The sequence below is a fragment of the Spea bombifrons genome, chromosome 3 (assembly GCF_027358695.1).
Source record: "Spea bombifrons isolate aSpeBom1 chromosome 3, aSpeBom1.2.pri, whole genome shotgun sequence".
Classification (NCBI taxonomy): domain Eukaryota; kingdom Metazoa; phylum Chordata; class Amphibia; order Anura; family Pelobatidae; genus Spea; species Spea bombifrons.
Genome location: NC_071089.1, coordinates 101,122,621 through 101,139,265, shown reverse-complemented (window position 1 = coordinate 101,139,265; position 16,645 = coordinate 101,122,621). Strand labels below are relative to the sequence as shown.

Sequence of the window (16,645 nt, the reverse complement as noted above, 5' to 3'; positions counted from 1 at the left end):
GTCTCTGCTTTACACAGAAATCAAAAAGTTCACAAAGTTCTGTTTTTATTTCCACATCAAGCACTAAGTCATGTCTTACAAACCTCAGTTAAAAAGAAATTCCAGCTACATGAACCATCTGACATTTTCTCGTATGGGATTTTTAGGGACTTTTTATATGCCTCTCAGCGAATTCCTATGTACATAACATGTAGTTTGTATGTCCATTTTAATTATCAAATGTACCAGTAACAGAAGCTGGAACCCTCGTTCCACATATATATATACACACACACACATATATATAGTATTAATCATTGTATCAATGACAGCAGCTGTGTAAACACAGAGAAAATACTGTATAATAGATGAAATGGTAACCCGGTACGGCTCCCTTGGAAACTGACACGGGGTTAGAAGGCTGTGAGGTTAGTTCTTTAGTTTGTGTTTTTTTATTAAAAGCAGTGTCTGCCCTGCCATCTAAATAACCTAGGCAGGTGCCTGTGTCCTGAGAGGCTACAAGGAACCACCTCTGCCGAGAGTCTGGACTGCAGGAGTACCATCATACACTTATAACGTCAGCACCTGGGGGGGCACTGAGCGGTTCAGTTTTTAAAAGAACAAACACTTCTGGATTCACATAAAGCATTGAATCACTACCCACAGCCTGTCCCTCCAACACACAGCTATGTACTACGATCCCGGGCTTGTCTATACAGTGCTTTCTCTATGGTTAATGACAGTTTCTCCTCCAACCCTCCTCTCTATGGTCCCTGCTGCGCTTCCTGGTTGAAAAGTGAGTGTGGAGATGCTTTTTATTGCTGTATGGGATGGGCGTTATCTTATCTGTGCAGGGTGCCACTGGGTGGTTTCAACATCTAAAGAAGAGCCCTCTGAGGCTTCCAAAACGGGAATAACCTTTAATTTTTTTATGCTGACCCATAACATGTTTAAGCGTCTAAAGATTCTATTAGAACACTGCGCGCAAGTAATGGCCGTTTACCAGCTGAGCCTTAGATTGTGAACCATCATATATTAAATCTTAGGAAAGTTCCCAATTATTGTAAAGTTGCTGTATTTGCATTTCATGCTCAAAAAGGGTTTGTTGACCGGTTCATTATAAACACCCCCGGGAACTGTGCTTTCCTCCAATCTAGTATATCAGCGACTGTAATGGTGTGTATGAAATGTTTACATTAAGTTACTCTGTTACCAGTTTTCTGTACGTCCCCGTGCCCCCGTCTTCTGTACGCCCCCGCGCCCCCGTCTTCTGTACGTCCCCGCGCCCCCGTCTTCTGTACGTCCCCGCGCCCCCGTCTTCTGTACATCCCCGCGCCCCGTCTTCTGTACGTCCCCGCGCCCCGTCTTCTGTACGTCCCCGCGCCCCCGTCTTCTGTACGTCCCTGCGCCCCCGTCTTCTGTACGTCCCCGCGCCCCCGTCTTCTGTACGTCCCCGCGCCCCCGTCTTCTGTACATCCCCAGGTGTGTGAGGACATAAAGCAGTGACTTTGGTGGAAAGCGATAAGGTGTAGTCACATAAGCTCTCAGGACCTCATTGGTCTCCTGTTCAGATGCAGAGACAATGGTATAGTTGGGTCACATCCCGTCCTGCATGTATGTTCTGATCTTATGGTGATTAAAGCTAATGATCTTATGGTGGTATAAAGCTAATGCATCGTTATCTGTGTGTCTATGGAATAACTGTGTATAACGCTGAGAAAAGCAATCCGTGTGTTATCCGTGTTATTATTATCATGGGCCCTGTATTCATTGAATGCCGAGAAACACACGTTCCGTATTCACTATCTGGGGCGCGTGTTTCTTGGCCTTAAAGCAAAACGTATGACGTATATGACATAACTCCTCAAGGTAAATGTACACCGAGACCATTACAAAATAGCACAGAGATCGAGGAAAAACAGTCCCAGCAAAATAAGTCATGAATGCAGCGTAAGATATCGCCAATTATGCAATGAATGAATGAATGAATGAATGTCACAGCGTAAATATCAGCGAATGTGAACTATATAGCTTTATTTAATAACAAACAAATGTATGTAGAACCCGTATAGACTGGATGGTGCGATCTTCTGAACCTGTATACAGTGTGAGTCCGGGGTAATCTCCTTTTCCCTCCTGGGATTCCGTGTTTCATGACATCAAAACATCCCAGGCTTGTTACCCCACTTGTTCTGTGAGGGGGTAACACACACGTGCTGGGGTTACTTATGCCTGTCTGTTTTCTGTTCGCAGCTTTGTGGCTATGGAACAAAAATCTTGGACAAATCCGCTGTCAGGAGAAGGAAATTGTCTGGGGAGCAGAGACAAGCATTCGCAGCAGCGGTGAGTTGTGAGAATGATTTCCTAACGTACCTGTTATTATTAATGAAGTCAGCACTTGTTGTTGTTTGTGAATAGTCAGTGATAGTTGCTTGCTGCTAGCCACGGTTTCTTGCTCCTTCAGAGTATGTTTCTGCAGTGGAAGTAGATTTTGTAAGGTACTGATGTGTCTTCACCTATATTCACGCTATGCTTGTCTCCTACCCTGAACAGCAAGGTGTATCTAGATTACAATGCGACTACTCCACCCGCAGCAGAAGTGGTTGAGGTGGTGACAGAAGCTTTGCTAGAAGGTTGGGGTAACCCAAGTAGCAGTTATACTGCAGGTATTGAAAATGCGGCATGGCGGGCGGGGGGGGCTCGTGGTCTGCACTGGTGACTGTCTTCTCATCACACATTCTGTGAGTGAATTATACCCCGTGAAAAAGGACCTTGTGTGTCATTGAAATGACAACCTGGCAGGCTTTGTGTCTGAAGTACATTAGTACCTTTTGCGAGCAGCCCGGCTTTCTGTGTGCTTCTCAGATCTTACTCAACATCAGCAAGAAAATGGGGAACTTGGCCTACACTCTGCTGAGCGACATCTCAAGTTTGGGTGACCTGGTACTTTTTGTGTTAAGAAAGAAGCCCTGCTAATAATATATGAGCACGATATATATATATATATATATATATATATATTATTCCCAAACATTGTGCGTATTATTAACATAAATATCATGAAGCAACTGGTAGCAGATTATATCAGACAGGGGAGGCTAATCCAGTGAAGATAAACTGATACTGTGAAAAATGATTGCCGGTTCTGGTTCAGTGCAGGTTGTGCCGGTGCTATTTAGTGATACTGAGATACTTAAAGAGGTGAATTAAAAATAAGCTTGAGGGACATGGAAATAAAAACCTGTTGCTATAAGAATGTAGTGTACGGTGATGCCCAGTAACGAGCCCATAGACTTACAGCACATCAGTTGGCATGCAGCTATGTGTTGTGTTCATTGCAGATTACATCCAAAGTGATATAACACACATCACAGGGAGTATATTTAAAATGTATAGTGTACAAAATATGTGTTATTCTTTTTAATGTATTTTCATTTAATTAGTGTTGATATAAGTGTGTGCCTCTCTTTTAGAGCTAGTTACCCCTTTTGTTGTGTTGGCAATCATATGAGCATGTGGGTAACTGGGTTTACATTTTGGCATTTTATTTTACAAAGCAAGTTTTGTATAAATAGTGCCATGTGTGTCCAAACAGTGTTATTAGGAAACTAGTGACTGTGGGGGGCCTGGACTGTACAAAGTAATGATATTCAAGCTGCGAGTCATTGTTTTAGCGTTGATCCTGTTTGCTGTTATTTTATCACTTACCTGTAAGCTGATAACACCATCGCCCCTCACTTGTAGGATGCAAGGCCAAGGAAATGATAGACACGGGACGGGCGCAGATTGCAAGAATGGTGGGTGGAAAACCAGAGGACATCATCTTTACCTCCGGAGGCACAGAAGTGAGAATATTCTCCCGTACTCAGTATGAAGGTTTGGCTGCGTAGAACTGCGTGAAATGAGTGCAGCCATAGTTAAAATGCATGCCTAGGATACAATTGAATATTAGAGGGAAAGAGGGTTTTATGAGTGCCTACTACTTACTATGCAGTAATAATAAAGTATAGCTGCCACTGGTGGCTGTAGTTCTCCTTCATTCATTGGCAAGAGTATTAGCAAGAGTATACGATCCAAATGTATCATTGAGAATCATTGCCAAACCCCATCAAGCTTGCAATGGCTGAAGAATAAATACCTTTTAGTATTTAGGTCCAAACACGTTTTGTTTCTACATTTCAGTAGATGTCTGATAAATGATTCATTTTCCTTTTCTGTCTGCACGTTTTGACTGAAAGTAGGTAGAGAGTATAAATGACATTTACGGTAATAATTTCGTATAATCATCACTATTGCTGTGCAGGTATAGTAGAACCTACCAACCAAACCGGTGAACAAACAGCCTGCCAGCTGATGTACATCCACCTCTCCCAAAGTGACCAAACCTGGCGTTTGCTTAGTTCGCCAACATCTGGTGGTTTGCTGGACTAGCTGTTTCACAAATCATTGTAGTACAAAACAAATCATAAGTTAGTCTTAGTGAGAAAACTGAAAGGGACACAGCCATGTGATTTCAAACTCTCCTTGCAATTCATTTTAATGAGCTTTATCGTAGACTGGCCACAGGGCACACAGGTCGAAAGCCCGGATGATCAGTGAGTCCTGGCCTATTTTTTATTGCAAATTACAAGTTTTATTGCAAATTAGTACCCAGTCCTCAATTAGTTTCAGCCAGTATGTGATTTCGGGAGCTGTGTAAATCATTCCGTTTGAGACATTGTCTGTGATCTAAACGTTCTGTGTTTTCCAGGCCAACAACATGGTGCTGTTCTCAGCAGTGGAACATTTCAGCGCTGCTGCCCCAGGAAGAAGCAGTAATGGAGCAGACGGGGCTCTGCCGCACATCATCACCTCAAACGTGGAACACGACTCCGTGGCACTACCGCTGCTTCACTTGCAGAGGACTCAGAAAGCTGGTATGTCCCATGTTATGAGCACACCGAAAGAGGGAGTGTGTGCATTGTCCTGTAATACCCTCCAAACCCCCACACACACGCGACACAACAGACGTAAAGCTATTGTAATGTATAAAAACTCCAAATACCAAATTAGTATGTTTGAGGTTTTGCTAGAGCTAGAAAAATGGGCAGACTGTGTTTTCCTAAAGCAACCCCCATCAGTAAATCCATTGGACATTCGCTCTTTGTCTGCTTTGTTATTGTCAAGCTTCTTAAGACTGTGAAGATTCTCACACCTTTTCCAAGATATCATTTGGAACTTATTGGATGTTGTGTAGGGTTATACAAAAAGGAGCTTTCAGTTGGACAACAGGAGTCTTCTGTATACCAGAAATTCTCAGGGAACTATCACTTCAGAAAAAGAAGACCACTGTTTTCCTGTACTATGCTTTTTCCGTATAAAACATTCTGCAGGATAGTAAGGGGTAAAATGCTCTTTAATGTAGAAACACAGGGTTTGATGGCAGATTTAGCGCATCTATTCTGCTACATCAAGCCTGATTTGGTCATTTGTCTTGTGTTATTTTAAATACAGCCTTATGTCTATCCATGCGCCTGCTGGAAGGCTTTACATCCAGTTTTACCTTACTGAAAGCGTAGTAGATAAGTGGAACAGTATCCAATCAGAAGTGGTAGAAGCTAATACAGTGAGGGAATTTAAATACCCATGGTATAGGGATAAAGCTAAGGCAAGACCAGGGGCAAACTAAGTCTGAGTCTTACATCTGGAAAAATGGTCTGACTAGATGGGCCAAATCCTCTATCAAATGCAATGTTTTGCTTATAACACCATGTAGTAAATATTAATATTCCAGTATGTATGAGATAGAGGGCAACAGCCTTTTCACCAGGAGTTAGTAAGGAGTGTCTGCTGATGGACCGGACTCTCAGACTTTTCTTTCTTATACGTATTTTGTTCATAATACCGTAGTGCCACCCGGTGCTCATTACTAAGAATAAACGTTTGTAGCTCCAGTTTTGCTTCTAGTCAGTGCAGTACCAGTAACACTGAAAGAGTAACGCTTAAAGTTTTTGATGTGTTACACTGACGTTACTATACACGTTCTGTGGTTTATCGAATCCACACCGCCGGTGACACCACCGTAGTGCTAAAGATGCTCATTACTGATGTTTGTCTAATCCAGAAGTGACCTTCGTGCCGGTGTCTACTTTGACTGGTCGTGTGGAGGTGGAAGATATCATTGCAGCTTTGCGTCCCAACACTTGTCTAGTGTCCATCATGTTGGCAAATAACGAAACTGGCGTTATCATGGTGAGTGGACCCATATAACCTCATTACGTTCATATTCTTCATTTTGGTCGCTGTTTCATAAGGAAATACCTGCGTCTCGTTTCTGTTGTATTTCTAATCAAGTAATTCATGATCACACAGCTTTGAAGTGACATAGGCGATAAATTCATCTATATACATACATATTGTATCCGTATTCCACTCTTGAAATAAATGCATTCAAACCATATCAGCTGATATTTACTTGCTATCTCTGAATCAATAGGTCTCATCAGTGCTCTTGCTAAAACCTTTCTACTCTCTTTCCGCAGCCTATAGGTGAGTTGTCCCAACATTTGGCTTCTATTTCCCAAAAACGGGCTGCGCAGGGGCTTCCCAAAATTCTACTGCACACCGATGCTGCCCAGGCTTTGGGGAAGGTGGAGGTTGATGTCCAGGAGCTGGGTGTGAATTACCTGACGATTGTAGGGCACAAGGTAACAATCATTGTGTGGTCTTCCAGTACACAAATGGAAACTGTGGGGTGCACCTGAACTTCCGACCACAAGTGTGGACAATGGATAGTAAAGTTTCTGATATATTGCAGTGTGTGACACACAGGTCAGTTCTCTGTAGCCTATAGAAATAATGTATAGGTCTTTTTAGTTCCACAAGAAACAATAAATTGCAATATATTATGTGATTGATCAGTAGCAATGATACACAATATTTAACATGGACCAAAGGGGCAACAGCCACACTCCATCCAAAAATAATTGTTTAAACGGATGGCGCACCAAGGCTTTAATATTTTGCCTTTGTTTTGAAACAGTTCTACGGACCACGTATCGGTGCCCTGTACGTGAATAGCGTTGGTCAGACGTCCCCTCTGCTTCCGATGTTGTATGGAGGAGGACAGGAGCGCAACTTCCGCCCGGGGTGAGAACTGCCCCTTGCGTTGTTTTGCACCGACACGTATGCCCTTTTAAAATGCAGCATAATTCAATAAACTATAGCTCTTGTTTACTTAATTTTCTCTCGCAGGACAGAGAACACGCCAATGATTGCTGGGCTGGGGAAGGTGAGCTGCTGGGACTGGCTACCTGCCTCTCCAGTGTGATGGTCCGCTGTTTGGGATCAACGTGTGTTGCCCTCATGACTCACAGATCTATCACCTTTTTATCATTTGTTTGTTTTAGGCTTCCGCACAGACTGATCTACAAATATAATAAGTGTTTTGTTATAAGTAACTTGAAGTCTCCAATCCACTTTGCCAGCCAATGAAAGCCAAAAGTAGAAAAAGATATGCAGGCATGTTGTTTGTGTTTATATTACTCACCTGTTCTTCAAGTTCAGCGGTGTACTCCTTGTATTAGATGCTGTACAATACAGTAACCCGTGTTATTATTTTACATTTACTAGTTGCAGATTTCATTACTTTTCCCCACAGGCTGCGAACTTGGTGTCCTTACACGTCAGTTCATACAATGCACATATGACGAGTGTGCGGGATTACCTGGAGCAGAGGTTAGAGGTGAGAAGAGTCCCTATGAAAAAATCCATACTTTAAATAAGAAAAGCCATAGGATGAAAAATATCCTTAAAGGCTCAGACCTTCTGTCTTGCTTCAGGGAAGCCGCATGCCTATGCCTTTCATGTTTAGATACCCTTAATGTGTTAACCTCTACCACGTCTGCTGAGCAGCAGTTCCACTTCTCTACCTCCCTGTGTATCTACTTTGAATATGATTGTTTTCTTCTTACCATGCCTTTTGGATATAATGTTAAGCCTCTTGCCAGTAAGCAGAGTCATTGTATCGGATGTGGATGCAAAAAACTTTTTACTAATCAAGGGTCCATAATACGCCGGCAAGTGCCCCATTCTCCTTAGGCCAAGTCTTGTGGTCCCAATGACAATTGTCCAGGGGGGCAGGGGTTCTGTTCTTTTTAACTAATGAACCCTATTGTACACACAGTCACTGGATTTTATTCTGATGACTTGCGTGTTAGATTCCACATACAAGTAGTAAATATGTCTAAAGGAAAAACTATGGTCATTTCCAGAGCAGAAAGATAATGTTAGCTCAGCTGTCACAACACTCTGACTTGAATTCTTTGTATTCAGAACCCTGTGGCTCTCTGCAGAATCCATAAGGAACGGCCAGGATGCTCTGACCTTGTTGTATAAGCATTTTCTTTCTAAATTTACAGGCTGCGTTTGGTGAAAGGATCTGTTTTAACTCTCGCTTCCCTGGCACAGAGCGGCTTCCAAATACCTGCAATGTATCGTTGCTGAGACCATCCATTCTAGGTAACTGTTTCCCCAAATTTATTGTAAAACAAGCCATTATCGCACATTTTCCTCACTAGCCTTTCAATACTTTACACCCAAAGCCAGTGTGGTTACAAAGGTGAGCCAAGTACTAAAAAGTTCCAGAGCCCAGGTGTTTCAGACTAATGTTAACCCTTCCGTGTTAATGGATAACTCCTGTCTGCGTCGGTATTAGCCGTTCGTGAAATGTAAACTTGTGGCTTTTGGCAGGTCGCGAGTGGCTGTCCCAGTGCCGTTACCTGCTGGCTAGTGTTGGAGCTGCTTGTCACTCAGACCGAGGAGATAGGTGAGCCTTTGAACCATCACATCTGAATCAATCACGAACATGGGGATGCAGTTAAACATGCCTGTCCCGTGTGCATATTATTAATCATTCCATTACACAAACACGTATTCCATACTGTGGAGATTGGGACAGTAATGACAACTGTTTTACTGTAATGAATTGTATGTAGGGCACCTAGATATATTGAGTGTATATATATATATATATATATATATGTCTTAACAGCCCATCTCCAGTGCTGCTGAGCTGCGGGATACCCCATGAAGTGGCACGGGGGGCAGTGCGTCTTAGTGTTGGAAGAGAGACTTCTAAAGAAGATGTGGACCTGATCATCAAAGACCTTCAGAAAGCTGTGCAGCATTTTGAAACACAGCAAACACAGTGAAAGGAAGGCCTTCAGGCCCAAAACGTATTGTGTTGGAGGTGTTGGGGGGGGCATGGGTGTCTGTACAGATATAGGAAGGTGACCATTAGGTTATGGGGTAAATGCCCCTTTTTACAGGGTGCGTTTTTTTGGGGGGGAGAACAGGGACCATAATACCAAACTTTTTCATTTTTTTGATTGTGTCGATAGATTTAATCTGGTCATATTATGAAATTGTCATGAAATGGAGGAATCGGAATCTGAAGCATAACTATCTGGCCCCTTTAGTCTAAATGGCATAAACTGAGAATTGCACTACATAATGTTCTTTGTATGTATTTGGATGCCATATACTGTGGTAACATATAATATACCATGGAAATGGCTTTTAATCCTGAACCTGCTCTTCTAATGCAAAACTTTAGCAGTTGGCTTTCAAATCAAAAGAAAAGCCGTTGTGAATAACACGAATTCCAACATACATCTCCGTTATATACATTATTGATGAATAAGCTGAACTCTGCAGTTATATAGATCACCTGGGAACGTGTAATCTGATGCAGATGTAAACATACCAATTTAAATAGATATCCTGTAATACTTGAAACAGCACATGCATAAACGAAACAAGAGTGCCGGTGGAACGCGACCTCGGTTAGTCATCTTTTTGCGTTGGGCAAGCAGACTATTCTGCAATTTAATGTCATTAAACTAGGGCGACCACATCAGCCACACGCGACCCAGAGCTTATATGGGAGACCAGCCTGCCCTTTCCTCTGGTACCTGATCATATCCGCCATGTTTTCCGGGACATATGTATATACTGGTATATGAGGCTTGGGCAGATCCCAGTCCCATTATTATGTAATAAAATCTGTGGGAGGCAAGGAGAAGCCAAATGATCTCCATGTGTAACACACCAAATAGCAACCATGTACAAATCAGAATATTCATGAGAATTTCCATCAAACAAGCGGAATCTATTTTTGTTTCTGTTGAAAAAGCGTAATGGCGCTTCAAATATTCCGACTTTAATAGCGGCTGATTTTATATGTTGTCGTGAGCTTGTTATAAGATCTTATGGGAAGAATATAATGCATTATTATTATTTATTAATTTATAGAGCACCTTTGGATTTGCTAACCCAGTAAAGCGGGTAAACAGGCCATGGCAAGCAGTACGTCACATAGCAAAAAGTGAGCAGGGCCAGCATCTAGGATCTGTAATGCCGTTGTATAGAAATAAGGAGACAGTATAAGGCAGGAGAGATTAGTACTGAATGCACGGGAATTTAATCGTGAGCAAATCGTTTAATCAAGATGTGACGTCCGTGGAGAGGTGATCCTGGGCAATGCTTAGAAATGTAGGAAATGAGGGCTAGCTGGGGTTGGCTGATCAAATAATGGTAATTGCTTGACAAATAGAGAAGATGTCAAAATAAAATATTTGTATTGTTTGAATACCGTTCTGCCTAAAATAAAACAATTGAATATTTTGTTGTATGTCGGCTTTTTTATTGCCTTGTTTGTGAACATCTCTGGTTTTTTACTTGGCTTGGTGAGGCCAATACCCATTTTCAAGAGGGAGGTCGGGGAAATCAGATCTCTGACCGGTAAGTCGCGTGTCTTTTTGACTCGCGTTTCACATCTCACATGCTGTGAGCCGCGTTCTGCTACCAAGCATCGAGTTATGATGTCATAGTCCAGTTCACAGAACTCCGAGGATCTAATGTGACTTTATCCAGAAGTTAATGTATTTTTTAGTGATGCAGGGGATTTTCAAAAAGTATATTTATTATTTACGCTGAAACTTGCAAACACATATTCAATTAATTCTTTCATTAGACAATGAAATGTAACGGACACTGCAAGATTCCTTAATCTTTAATGGTCCTGTGGACAACATTCAATTGCTCGTAGCTGTATGGATATCACACCTCTTCACGCCAGCAGCTCTAAGGTGTCTGCTTTAAATGCTAATGTTAATGCAAATGATCGCAGTGAGCTTCTCTATCCCAGGTGGATTCTTTTTTCCCCAAAATGGCCCCCATTTGGTGGAGGTATTTATGAACATATGTTTTATATTGTTTTAAATAATAATAATCAACACAGTGAAATTGGTATTTTTAACCCAAGATAGGTCATATTATTCTACTATAATGCATAAGTAAGTCAGTGACCTTGCATTAAATCTATCTTACAGGTTTAACCATGCGTTATACAGAGATAACGTACAGTTGTTAACCCTTTCCTCAACAATTAACCCTTACACCAATATGCCTTCATCACACTAACATTAACCCCTTTGCGTCACAATTCACTACAAAGGCGATACATTCTCAATGCAGAAATATATGAAGTTTGGGAAACTGTGTGGAGTAGACTGTCGTACAGCCCATTGTATATTTGTAGGATGTATAGATATACCGTATTTGCTCGATTATAAGACGACCCCCCAAATCTGAATATTAATTTAGGAAAAAAAGAAAAAGCCGACGACCCTATAGGGAAAAAGTTTTACCAGTAAATGTTAATTCATCTAAACTATTTTTGATTGAGAAAAATATTTTGGTTTTATTTTATTTCCTGCCCCCTCCAGTTATGCACATCTGCCCCAGAAATGCCTTATACCCCTATATGCCACTGTACCCCATGATATGCCTTTTAACCCTCTAAATGCCACTGTGTGCCCCATGATATGCCTTTTAACCCTATATGCCACTGTGCCCCATTATATGCCTTTTGACCCCCTATGTGCCACTCTGCCTCCAGAAATGCCGTATACCCCTATATGCATTTGGGATTTAGGGGGTTAAAAGGCATATTATGGGGCAGAGTGGCATATAGGGAGGTTTAAGGCATTTCAGGAGGCAGAGTGGCGTATAGAGAGTTAAAAAGGCATTTCTGGAGGCAAAGTGGCATTAAGGGGGTTAAAAGGCATTTCGTAGAGCACTCTGCCTCCAGAAATGCCTTATGCCCCCCATTTAACACTCACCGCCCCCAATTTACCGGTGCTTCTGAGTCCCCTGTCATGTAGCCGGGGCAGCGTGTAGATGTCTTACGTTGCAGCCGGAAGGAGGTGTGGCTAGCAGCGGGGGTTGTCTGCGTCCTTCGGTGCGGGGAACTCTGATCTCTGACAGCCGGGGAACGTCTGCGCGATGGACGCAGACAACCCCCGCTGCTAGCCACACCTCCTTCCGGCTGCAGCATAAGCTCTCTACGCGAATCGTGTAGACATCTACACGCTGCCCCTGCTACATGACAGGGGACTCAGAAGCAACGGTAAGTTTGTGTGGGGGGGGCAGGAGGATCCAGGTCCCCTGCAGCTGCGGGGAATCTGGATCTTAGTCGTCTCATAGTCAGACCTATTTGAGGTCTGATTGTAAGACGACCCCGATTATAAGACAAGGGGTATTTTTCAGAGCATTTTCTCTGGAAAAAAACCTCATCTTATAATCGAGCAAATACGGTAGTTTCCTTTACAGACGTCACTCCCTACATGTTCTACACAGTAAAAAAATAGCCTCAACAGCAGGACCAAAGCTCTAACCTCGTAACAATGGTGGGAGTTACTTGACACTCGCACACTCGATGTATCCTTTGACTAAGGATCTCATGTTACTTTCATTTGCCAGAGACTTAAAGAATGGAATCGGTTTACAGAGATAAACTGCAGGGTACAGAGCCCCTATCAACTCCCCCTGTGTAACAATTATAGAGCTGCAGGATATGATCGCTTAGAGTGATCCAACAGCAGGTATCGACAGATAAGCGGCGGTTACTATGTACTATCTACTCACTAACTAAATGGAAGACGCTGTTTTCAGTTAGTCCTTTGTGCAATTGATACCATTGTTTTGTGATTGATACCATTGGATTAAACACCTCCTGGCGCGTCGAATGGGACAATACTAGAATAAAAAAACGAAAATGTTTGCGTAGAGACAGCGCCATGAAAAAAGAATACTCATTAAAGTACTTTGATGTATATTCCTTTTACTTGAGGGAGAATCTGCACTCATCTTCTCTCTTGTGATGTGGAGATTCTTAGCACCGTTAATGCTTTCTGCGCCTGTTCACGGGACCCCCGTAGTGTTTGCCGAGCCAGTGCCGGAGCTGAATGGCATCAGGGTGGGAAAAGGTGCAAATGCATATGGGGGTATTTTGCAAAATGCCTCCATCCATTGCAAGTGCAACACCAAGGACATTTAAAGGGACTTCTCAGCTATCAAATGCATTGCCGTGTATGTGATAGCTGGAGTATCCCCTTAAACCGTGAATTGTAATTCAGCTGATGGATGAAAAGCTGACTATTCAGCAAATCTTTTAAAATGATATGATGAGCCAGCTACTTGTCAGAATACTTTAGTAAGTGCAATGTGAACTCCTATACCGTTGTGCAGACAAGTGGAGATATATTTTTAGATGCCGCACACTTAACCGTATGATAAGAGGGCTGGAGAGAGGAAGCGTATGATAGCAGATTTAAGGAACTCGTACATACTGTAGATACTCGTCAGAGACAGGCAGCAATGCAGTAATCAGATCCCGATAGAAACAGCTGGCTCGTCCAATAAAAGCTTTGCTAATGTTACCAATAATTAGCACATATCGCTAGTATCTGCGGGAATGTGCAGAAAACATTGACTTCCGTCTTCTAGATGCTGGATGAGGATTGGTGACCGAAGCCGCTTTTTAGCACTTCATTGTCAGTTGTTGTCACTTAGTAGTCAAGACAACCTCCAAACAAAGCTTAACATCAGAAAATGTGATAATACCCGATACGCCCCGGTGACATATGTCGCCCTATCTACACATAAAGGACAAGTCCAACTGCTGCACTTATTATATCCGTGTAACCATACCATACATTAAATGATAATCTGTGCAATGGTTAGCCCTTCTGCATATACTGCTTTAAATGTAGAAAATAACAATGAAAAAATACATCATGTTCAGGTCATCAGCTGCTACTTTGTTAATTCCAGTGGTCTATGCCTGGTCTACGTAGTACGCCAATGAGTTGGGCTTGGATTAAAAGTCTGGCAGTGGGTGGAAATGGGTGGTTGGGAAGGAACGCTGCAGGTTAGAGTGACTTCTGTTCACGCTTTGCTTTCTCACGCATTGGCCGGTGCATTTCCCAATGGCTGCCGCCTGCCGACTAATCTCACTATTCATCTCTAACGGTTGGCGAGCTAGTGGCAGCTATAATAACAGATTGCCTCTAGTGCGCATTTAGTGATGGAGAGCGTTCGCACACAACTTACACAGTGTTACAGTGACTAACATCATAGGACCCGCACAGACACACAGTACTAAAGTGCCGAGAGGTCAAATTTCTAGGGAGCTGCCAAATTTCCAGCTTAAATATTAATGGGAACAAAATCAGTGTGAGAGGGAGACTGATTCTCTGCTGCCTGGCCTTCAGTCTGAGCCACCTTCATTACATTACATCACATTTATTTATATAGATTCCGCAGGGCTTTGCAATCAGAGTCGGTATGATACATCTAAAATCACACACAATAAGAAACTGGCACCAAGTAATAAGAGGGTCCTGCTTTTGCGAGCTTACAATCTCTCTGTTTGTACTTATACTTAAATAAAGAACTGTTGTGCACAAAGGCTTGCATTTCATATCAGTAACCAAGTTCTTCCATCCATGTAGAATCCATAGGTTCCAGATTAACGAAACCTGGATATGTAGTAGCGCAGATGGATCTCATACTGCCGATGGAGTGTTAAGGATAAGGAGCCATTAGCACACGATAGATTTTACATTTTGGCGTTAAATACGCACCTACGACAACAGGTCCCATATTTTTTTGGTTGGTGATCAATATGCTTCCCTTACCATCAATTGGAGACACCACTTAACATAGTGAGCGCCATTGGCTGGCAAAATATGAATATTATTTCATCTGATTTGGAGTCATGTTTTGACTGAAATTCTTTATTGGATCATGCGGCTTATTCTGCTCTATGTTGGGTGGAAAGATGTTTTGTTATGAAATGCTTTAGTAATGAGAAAGGTAAAAGCGCTCAACAGGTAAAAAGTATAATAATTTAAAAACTACAAAACTGTGATAATTTGCAATATTGGAGCAGGACTGCCATGGTGGTGCTACCATCTTAGACATTAAGCTGCTATTAAGGGCCACCTTCATATCTTGAGACCTTCTCATTTAATATCTTCCATCGTTTGCCATGATAAATATGACGAGGCACCCGCTAAGATTAAGAAGTATGTCATTGTGTTTAATATTTACGAGAGTTTACGTAGAAGCTGTGACTCCTCACATAAGCGTGTTCTGCTGATATTAGTTGGAACTCTCTTTTATATTATCACAGTGATGTCGCTGACACCAGTGATTGGCATCTAGCGCACGAAAGGCTAACTTAGAAGTCTTGTAAGTACACAGCGTCAGACAGACATAGCTTTCCAAATGAATGTGTCACTTTTCCTGTCGCACCTGTGGTGGAAGTCTTTCCTTCTCTCTCGACTCTATGGGAGCTCTGGAAGTCCTTTCTTCCTATGACCTTTGGCCAAGGTGCTCTATGTGCGCCTCATTTCATTAATGAGCCGGAGGTAACACGGATCTTGCCGTGTAGTTACATGATCTCTCTGTCTATCGGTGCGGGGCTTGTTTTTTTATAGGCAATGTAGAGGAGGAGAGAGAGGTGGTTCAGTGGTACAATGGCTTCAGGTAAAATTGCCCACATGCCAGTAGTGTGCCTCCTCCTTTGAGATATCCAACACCAAGTTCTCCCCCTCCTTCCCTACATATCTGTTATTATTGCTACACAATCCCTTCCCTTGTCTTGCCAAGCAGGCAGTGCACCTGAAAGATGTGTTAGCAGGAGGGAGACAGACAGGCGTGTTTGGGACAGATGAGTATCAGAGACAGTTCTGGGTGCTTTTGTAGAACAGCTGAACAGGTGGTAAGCAAACATCCCCATTAAGTAGATTAATGATGTGTGAAAGTGCACATCATGTGCGTTTGAGGGGCTTTGTGAAGAGACACCCAATTAGATATGTTTGATAAGCAGAAGTCATGTAGAAAAATCATTTTTGTTTTAAGAATTATTGATCTGCGTTAGGAATTATTGGGCTTTTGGCGATACGTGTTAGATGTATATCTCTGGTGTGATTATGGAGCCCGTGGACCAAGCAGTGATTTCAGAGCATAAAGTTGGAAGAGGTCTCCAGAAAGCCAAGATCACAGCGATCTTCACCAACAGTGTATGTGGACTTTAATTTTAACTCTTTGATTTGGATCCTTTTGCCTCTTGTCGTTTTTTTCCTTCTCTCCCCTGTCCCTTTGATGGCTTTGTATTTTTACAAAACTATGTATTCCTTTTGTACTGAATCTCTCTAAAACTCCAAGCTCACCCTTTTTATAACCAGATCTGATTAGGATCCTCCAGTCTCTGTTTAACTTAACACGAGAAACAAAAAGGTTCTCCCTAATGCTTCTTCATCTCTATATATTACCC

The 16,645-nt window shown here is 42.3% G+C and overlaps 1 protein-coding gene across 1 annotated transcript; it reads left to right on the top strand.

The window, feature by feature from the left end:
• Positions 1 to 742: 742 nt before the first annotated feature.
• SCLY (selenocysteine lyase) lies at positions 743 to 9,469 on the top strand. Its single transcript, XM_053461103.1, has 13 exons — positions 743 to 775; positions 2,233 to 2,322; positions 2,533 to 2,645; positions 3,724 to 3,824; positions 4,730 to 4,895; positions 6,083 to 6,210; positions 6,501 to 6,665; positions 7,001 to 7,107; positions 7,213 to 7,249; positions 7,619 to 7,702; positions 8,379 to 8,478; positions 8,710 to 8,785; positions 9,011 to 9,469. The coding sequence occupies exons 2-13, from the start codon at positions 2,243 to 2,245 to the stop codon at positions 9,168 to 9,170; spliced, it is 1,317 nt and encodes a 438-aa protein (XP_053317078.1). The 5' UTR covers positions 743 to 775; positions 2,233 to 2,242; the 3' UTR covers positions 9,171 to 9,469.
• Positions 9,470 to 16,645: the final 7,176 nt, after the last annotated feature.